This window comes from Ammodytes marinus (genome assembly GCF_949987685.1).
Source record: "Ammodytes marinus genome assembly, chromosome: 3".
NCBI classification, from domain to species: domain Eukaryota; kingdom Metazoa; phylum Chordata; class Actinopteri; order Uranoscopiformes; family Ammodytidae; genus Ammodytes; species Ammodytes marinus.
In genome coordinates this window covers 36,052,123-36,060,935 of record NC_137232.1, presented here as the reverse complement: position 1 = coordinate 36,060,935, position 8,813 = coordinate 36,052,123, and the positions used below count along the sequence as shown (strand labels likewise).

Here is an 8,813-nt window from a genome sequence, read left to right as displayed (position 1 = left end):
AAGTTGTTATTGAGCTGCAGGGCAAAGTCAGGGGTTTAAAGTTAAAGACAAAGGGTTGGGCTTTGTGATGGTTTCATTTCATGTCCACATCTGCTCCAGAGGCAGAAATAACCATTTAGGAAACTTTGACAGTCCGTCCCCTCAGGTTATTGAAGGTTGTTTTATGAAGCAATGCTTTTAGAGTGTGTGTGTTTTAGATGTTCAGACTTTGGTCTGAATGGGGTTAATCTTCAGGTTATCTTTGACGTATCACTCTGCTGTGTGTGTGTGTGTGTGTGTGTGTGTGTGTGTGTGTGTGTGTGTGTGAGAGTGTGTGTGTGTGTGAGAGTGAGTGAGTGAGTGAGTGAGTGAGTGTGTGTGTGTGTGTGAAAATGATACTTTAAACCACAAGGCATACTGTATATATTTAGTTTTATTTAAACAAAAAAATCAAAACAATTATTTTCAGTCCAGAGTCTTTTTCTCTCTCAATTATTCTATTATTATTATTTTCTATATTCAGTTTGTTGTTGTGATGTCACAGCAGTAACATGTCCACACAATGTCACAGCCTGAGCTCCGGCCCCGTCTGTTAGTGGAAGGCAGCCCCTGATTGGTTCATGTAGTCATCAATCTAGCCTCCAGTCAGACCGGACCCTCCCCCACTGTCTGTCTGTTAGTGGAAGGCAGCCCCTGATTGGTTCATGTAGTCATCAATCTAGCCTCCAGTCAGACCGGACCCTCCCCACTGTCTGTCTGTTAGTGGAAGGCAGCCCCTGATTGGTTCATGATAGTCCTGCTACACCATCCCGCTCCACTGCAGTGATGTGACCGGACCCTCCCCACTGTCTGTCTGTTAGTGGAAGGCAGCCCCTGATTGGTTCATGTAGTCATCAATCTAGCCTCCAGTCAGACCGGACCCTCCCCACTGTCTGTCTGTTAGTGGAAGGCAGCCCCTGATTGGTTTATGTTAGTGGAAGGCAGCCCCTGATTGGTTCATGATAGTCCTGCTACACCATCCCGCTCCACTGCAGCGATGTGTAGACCACGCCCCCGTCAGGCCGCGGGGAGCACAGCAGAACCGTCTTCTTCACGTTGGACCCCAGACGAGCGACAGCCAGCAGGTCCAGCAGACAGACAGGTTCCTCCGCAGACAGACAGACAGCGATGTAGTGCGCGTGGAACCGGAGAGGGTCCCCTGTGTAACACAAACAGAAACTGGTCTCAGACTCAGGGGAAGGAAGACAGACAGACAGACAGACAGACAGACAGACAGACAGACAGACAGACAGACAGACAGAGAGGCTCCTCCACAGACAGACAGACAGACAGACAGACAGACAGACAGACAGACAGACAGAGAGGCTCCTCCACAGACAGACAGACAGACAGACAGACAGACAGACAGACAGACAGACAGACAGACAGAGAGGCTCCTCCACAGACAGACAGACAGACAGACAGACAGACAGACAGACAGACAGACAGACAGCGATGTAGTGGGCGTGGAAGCGGAGAGGGTCCCCTGTGTAACACAAACAGAAACTGGTCAAAAGACTGGTCAGTTCTCAGGCTCAGGGGAAGGAAGACAGACATACAGACAGACAGACAGACAGGCAGACAGACAGACAGACAGACAGACAGACAGGCTCCTCCACAGACAGACAGCGATGTAGTGAGTTATCTAGCATCATCTCAGATCCATAAGTGTGATAAAACATGATAAAAACCATCAAAACAGACATTGGGAAGGATTTTTACCTGCTCCGCCATTGTAGGCGCATAAACATTCACCCATCTGTCGCTCTGGCGTGCACCGGCAGTGAGACCATGAGTGAGACGGGTGTCGGTTTGTAGTGTTCTCTCTTGTGATTGGATAAAAATTTCGGGATCCTCCAATAAGTTTATTTGCCGATTACATGCAGAGCAGCTGACTGAGAGATCGGCTTTATGAAACGCGCACATTATGTAAGTGATCACTGTATGAATAAAGAGCGATTTAACACTTATATTAACATAAATAACCCGCTTACTTCACCTTTAACATGATCTTTTACCTTCCTGCCTCAGTCTGTTTGATAAGTCATCCAGCAGTGAAAAGTCCCGAGCTACTCTTTGACGCCTCTTTATTTTTTAACCTTTATTTCTACAGGTAAATCCCATTGAGACTGGAGACTCTTTTTTAAAGGGAGACCTGTTCCCATTCCCACGTTACCATTCACACACATAATAATGTCCATGTGGCGCGCCGGCCATAACAGCTGACCGCCAAAGCTGCTGCTAGAGTCAACGTTACTCAATATGACGGATTACTTCTTTAATTATGTTGGAAGGTTGAAGGTTAAAGGTGCGGTCAGTGATTCTGGAGAACGCTTTTTGTCAAAATCAGTGAATGTCTCCTAATTTTTTTTTTTTAACCTTTATTTCTACAGGTAAATCCCATTGAGACCAGAGACTCTTTTACAAGGGAGACCTGTTTTCCTTTCCCACGTTACCATTCACACACACATTCATACACCGATAGCAGCAAGCTAACTATCGACATTCACACGAGGCAAGGTGGGTGAAGTGTCTTGCCCAAGGACACAACAACCATGACACAGGTGGCAGGGCGGGGATCGAACCTTCAACCCTCTGATCATCGGCCGACACGCTCTACCACCTGAGACACAGTCGCCCCAAAAGCCTGATGATCCACCACCTGTCTGTACTGTGTGTGAGATGGAAAAAATAATCTGGTGTTCATTCACAACCGTAGATGCAGTTTTCAACACTAACAATCTTGACCGCATGAAGTAGGACATCCGGGTACTTCTAACCATCCTAAATCTGGCCACAAGAATCAGGACATCCTAAATCTTTTACGCAGGGTTGATGTATAAACTAGAGAAACAAAGAAACAAAGATGGCCACTGACCTGGGTAGACCAGGAAGTCTCCTCCAAACTTCCCAGCTGACGTGAGGAAGAAGCCCCGCCCCCTCAGATCTGTGAACACCTGGTACCTGGTGAAACACACACACACAAAAGGGCACTAAGGTTGCGTTCCGAATCTCCTCCTCTTTCTTTTTTCTATTCTACATACTACATCCGACGATAAAAAGAATCTAGTTAGGATGCAGTAGGCATACTATTGGGACATACTTTACTCTCTTATTTCATCATAACATTGCGCCTTGATCTTGCCTCTTGCTTTTATATCCGTCGCATCCCCGTTTGTTTTCATATGGAGGCTTCGTCGATGTGACGTCACTTCACGTGCGCACTGGATTGTGGGTCAGAATCGCCCAAATAGGATGCACTTTTCAACACTAACAATCTTGGCCGCATGAAGTAGGACATCCGGGTACTTCTAACCATCCTAAATCTGGCCACAAGAATCGGGACATCCTAAATCTTTTTTCTACATACTATATAGTAGAAAGTATGCGATTCGGAACGCAACCAATATATTTGATTTGATTTGATTCAATTTATTTCAGACATATCAAACATACAAAACAAAATGAAAAGCATGGAAATACAATAAACAAATTATGTTTTCACAAAAATAAATAAATAAAAAATTATCTGTATTGCTGAGATATGCCTGAAAAGGAGCAGGAAGAAGTATACACTTATTTAATCCTACCCCTTTTCCATAGTAAAAAATAAAAATAAAAATATTTATTAAATTAAAAAAATTAAAATATTTATTATATTCGCTTCTCTTAATCCATATACTCTCTGTACAATTGGCGATACTATAATATATATTTACGATCTATACATACATACTACTTGATATACTATGAATTTTTTATATTTTATATATTTATATCATGCATATATCTATATTTATATTTATAAACAATCAATATATCCATATCAACATATTCTATCGATGAATGACCAAATCATTTTAAGGTTACTTGTACAACATCCCCCCCCCCCCCCCCCCCTGGTCTAATGACTTTTAATACCCGGCCACACATACAGTGTTTCTCACAGGTTTTTGGGAGACTGTGTTTGGGACCCTGGACCTTCTTGGGGGGTCCGGCGGAAAGACAAATGTGAACCTTTTAAAGTAAAATTCATCAATCTGGTGCACTTTGAGAAGAAAACTAAAGGCTGAATCAACTGTGTCCTATGTGAGCTATTTAGTACTGTTTTCTGGAATAATTTGGAGACACAGAATTACCAAAATGCAGAAAGAAAAAATGTACATGTTTGAAAGCTTTAGGATTTTTTTAAATAATCCCTTATCCCGAAGCTCCTTCTCTCTTTGAAGTCTTCGTTAGGCCCCCGAAAAAATCTTTATTATTTTCTTTATTTCTAATTAATCGGGGCATTGTTATCACACGCATTTAATCATCCAGTATTTAGAGATGGTCATGTCAGCATGGGCAAGATACACTGCTAACAAATAAATAAATAAATAAATAAATGTATTAATTTTTTTTTTTTTTTTTTTTTTTAAGGGCACTTGATTGGTCCAGGGGGCAAAGGGCAGGTGCACCACTGCTTATTCTTTTTCTGGCATACTAAATAGTATGGGAGTATGGGTATTGGAAAGTCTACTCTGGGCACTAATAAAGTAACTTGACTGGTACCTGGCATCGCCACGCGGGCTCTCCTCTCCTCTCATTGGCCCCTCTGCTCTCTCCTCTCCTCTCATTGGTCGGTCTGCTCTCTCCTCTCCTCTCATTGGTCGGTCTGCCCTCTCCTCTCCACTCATTGGCCCCTCTGCTCTCTCCTCTCCTCTCATTGGTTCCTCTGCCCTCTCCTCTCCACTCATTGGCCCCTCTGCTCTCTCCTCTCCACTCATTGGCCGGTCTGCTCTCTCCTCTCCTCTCATTGGCCGGTCTGCTCTCTCCTCTCCTCTGATTGGCCCGTCTGGCTGCAGTGAGCCGCGGGCCTCGGGGCAGTGGCTCAGCCCGGCCCTGCCTGTGCTCAGCTGCACGGCCATGGCAGAGAGAGGGAGGGTAAAGCTCTGGTCCAGGGCCTCCAGACGAGACCGCAACGCCTCATCCTCCGGCCCTGAGACACAGTCTGATGGATGGATGGATGGATGGATGGATGGATGGATGGATAGATGGATGGATGGACAGACAGACAGACAGACAGACAGACAGACAGACAGACAGACAGACAGACAGACAGACAGACAGACAGACAGACAGAGAGGGGAGATCAGATATGTGTTATGGTCTCATCCGGACATTCCTCTCCTACACAAACTCACATACACGACCACACCATACTCAAACTGACAGACAGACAGACAGACAGACATACTCAAACTGACAGGCTGAGGTTGGGATTGAGATGTGTGTCTGTTAGATGGGACATTGTGTCTCAGGCCTGTTCATGCTGACCATATGTATAATGTTAACCACTCATAACTACTGCAGTCGCTGTGTAGGATTATATAATCAGTACTGATGAGAGGCTGCTGTAGCTGCTGTGATGAATACAATGAGTGCGGTTAGGTTCACTTCCACATTATGGAACCATTGGCGCTTTAGCCTATATGCTAATATCTGAACACTCTTTGTGTAGTGTGGAACTGACAGCTGGAGTCTTTTTTAGTCTTTTTTATTGTTGTTTGTCTTTTTGACAAATGAGTGTTGTGAGTCTGATAGTGGAGAGAGATTAGAACAGATCGCTGTTCCACACACCGCGGCTCGTCCAGCTCAACTCACAGACAGCTGAGTGCTGATGAGCCGGACAGAGAGCGTCGGAGGGATCCTCCGCCTCAAAACATAAAACAAGAGGTCTAAAACACAGATGATGAACACAGGACTGTAAAAATCTAGTTCAATATCTAACCTGTAGAGGGCGGTTATAAGCTTAACAGTGTCTAAACTGCCTGAATCTTATAAGAAGAAGAAGAAATTCTTCATGGCTTGAGTATACTTCAACCGAAAACGTTTCGACGCATCTCGCATACACAATCGATCTTTGAGTAGACAGTATGCAGTATATAGATGCAGTATGTAGGATGTAGGACGCTAGTATGGCTTTCCGAACACAGCCACAGTCCTGTGTTGTGCAGGAAATGCAGAATTGTAAATAAAGAATTAAAAAAAAACCTTCCTTGTTGTTTGAAAAGACGCAATGCATTGTGGGGCGGTTGAGTAGGAAAAGTATCCAATCGATCCATACACAAAATCTTCCCGGAAGTTAGTACTCATCCGGGAATTTCTCGCATACCCAAACTCGCATACCCAACCGTCACATACTCAAATTTAAGTCAAAATGAGTATGAGTAGGATGTTAGTATGAGTAGGACGTAAGTATGAGTAGGACGTTAGTATGAGTAGGACGTTAGTATGGCTTTCTGAACACAGCCTGTGTGCCAGGTGAGCTGCTGTTAAAGGTACAGGGCGTGTGAACCTGTCTGTCTGACCTGTGTGTCAGGTACCTGTCTGTCTGACCTGTGTGTCAGGTACCTGTCTGTCTGACCTGTGTGTCAGGTACCTGTCTGTCTGACCTGTGTGTCAGGTACCTGTCTGTCTGACCTGTGTGTGATGACGTCATGGCCCTGGTCAGCTGACCTGTGTGTGATGACGTCATGGCCCTGGTCAGCTGACCCTTCCTGTCCGTCAGGGCGAGGACACTCTGCTGCTCGTAGCTCCGCCTCTGCTGCTCCGCGTGATAGGCCGCCTGCTCTGTAAGCCCCGCCCCTCCAGCCTGAAACAGCCAACCAGAGGAGACCTGCTCAGTAACAACCAACCAGAGGAGACCTGCTCAGTAACAACCAATCACTCAAGAACAGTTCAGTTTCTTCACACAGGGTCAGCCATAGTACGTACGTACAGACAGACAGACAGACAGACAGACAGACAGACAGACAGACAGACAGACAGACAGACAGACAGACAGATACAACCAATCAGAGGAGACCTGCTTAACAACAACTTTACAGTTATTGGAGAAAAGCAAAACGTACCACATTTTTTATATTGCTCCCAATTACACTTTGGTTGCGTTCTGAATCTCATACTTTCTACTATTTAGTTTGGTAGAAAAAAGATTTAGGATGTCCTGGTTCTTGTGGCCAGATTTAGGATGGTTAGAAGTAGGGATGCACCGAATATTCGGCCACCGAAAAAGTTCGGCCGAAAATGGCAAAATAAAGAGAGACGTAACCGTGTATGCGAGTCCACGTCTCTTTGTGAGCGCGCAGCAGGAGCAGTTTGGAGCGTGCATGAAAATGTCAGAGTCCAGTGTGGGAGAATTTTTTCAAACTGGATGAAACACGGCGCAGACAGTGCAATGCTTAATGCAGCATAAAGTTAAAACGCTCGTCCAACACTGATGTTTAATCACCATAGAAACACAAAAGCCTTGCGCGAGCGAAGCAGCGATTCCCCCGGTGAAACTCTGTGACAGTGTGACAGTTGGTAACGGTGTCATTCACAGTGACACCTCGCCGGTGAGGGCCGCCGCGCAAAAAAAACTTTAGTTTGACATCTAAAATGATAACCGGAGATATCCTGTCCGTTAGCGCTGTTGGGGGAAAAGGCTCCTACGGTCTGATTGCATTTCTCGAGCCTGAATACAGCGAGCCATGTCGGCAAACTGACAGCGCGACTAAATACATGTCCAGCGAGCCGCCTCCCCCCATTAGTTTCATTCTACAGACGAAAAGGTTACAATCACCTCCTAAGAATGGACATCGTTTAAAGCCTCTCATTGTTATGATCAGGGCTTTGAAGCAAATTCTGAAGTCTGGACATTACGGTGGGAGCTGTGGTGCTGTTTCTTTTACAGCAACTCAACCTGCACTGCAAAAAATGAAGAAAGGCAATAAGTCGATCTTTTTGTAGATTCATCCTCATATAAGTCAAGGTAAAAATCAGTGAGTGGTTCACAAATTAATTCCTAGTAAAATGTTAATTTTACTCTTAGATTTGAAGGTTTTACTGTTCATTTATTTATGTAGGGTTGCTTTTTAGTTGTAGGCTATGTTTGAGGAGAACATTTGGGAGTTCATGTGCAATGTTGAAAGAATTGACTAAATAATAAACAAAACTGCAAAAGCCTCTTTCGGTTTCGGCCTTTCGGCCAACTGTTTCATTTTATTCGGTTTCGGTTTCGGCCAAGAATTTTCATTTTCGGTGCATCCCTAGTTAGAAGTACCCGGATGTCCAACCAATCACACAAGACCTGCTTAGCAACAGCCAATCACATGAGACCTGAGGCAGAAGGCCAGCCCACTTCTTTCTACTTGAAAAGTTTACGAACATTTCCTTTAAACGTGTCACAGCTGTTTATCAATCAGATTTATTTTGTTGTTTTTAATATCGCTTCTGTAAAATACAATCTGAGTCGTTTTTAAATCGAAAGCTTTTGTTTTAGTTTATTTCTTAAAGAGGACCTATGATGCTTTTTGACTTTTATGACCTATAAACGTTGTTATGATGATTCATAGTCATGCTTAACCATACTAGATTATCAAATAATGACTTACATGCATTTCGACGTATTCCCTGCTGACCGTCTGGGGTGTCTGTGCAGAGCACTAAACACTATTCTAGCCAGTCGAGAAGTCACGTCTTCAAAGCAGTCTACCCTTTCATAATTTGTGACGTTGCATAAAAATTTGTGACGTGACCACGCGGATGTTTCCATGTATGGTAATGCTGTCACTTCCCTGTTCGCGTCTGCCTCGCGTCTGCCTCGCGCCCTTATAGGTCCATGCTCGCGCTTCCCGCCACTGAAAGTGTTCCGGAAGGAAGGTAACCAATCACAACGGAGTGGGGTTTGCAGGAGGGGGGGGAGGGGAGCGGAGATGGCCGATGCACAGGCGGAGGGAGCGGAGATTGCCAAAGCACACACACTCAAGTGT

The 8,813-nt window shown here is 44.8% G+C and overlaps 1 protein-coding gene across 1 annotated transcript in view; it reads right to left on the bottom strand.

Moving 5' to 3' along the window:
* Positions 1–469: 469 nt before the first annotated feature.
* The window catches only part of tsen34 (TSEN34 tRNA splicing endonuclease subunit), an 11,005-nt gene continuing 2,661 nt past the window's right edge, over positions 470–8,813 (bottom strand). The window contains exons 3-6 of the mRNA XM_080025241.1: positions 6,481–6,676; positions 4,570–5,008; positions 2,897–2,982; positions 470–1,177 (exon numbers count right to left, since the gene is read on the bottom strand). Of these exons, the coding sequence (XP_079881367.1) occupies positions 990–1,177; positions 2,897–2,982; positions 4,570–5,008; positions 6,481–6,676 (909 nt within the window). The 3' untranslated portion in view covers positions 470–989. The remainder of the gene's footprint in view (positions 1,178–2,896; positions 2,983–4,569; positions 5,009–6,480; positions 6,677–8,813) is intronic.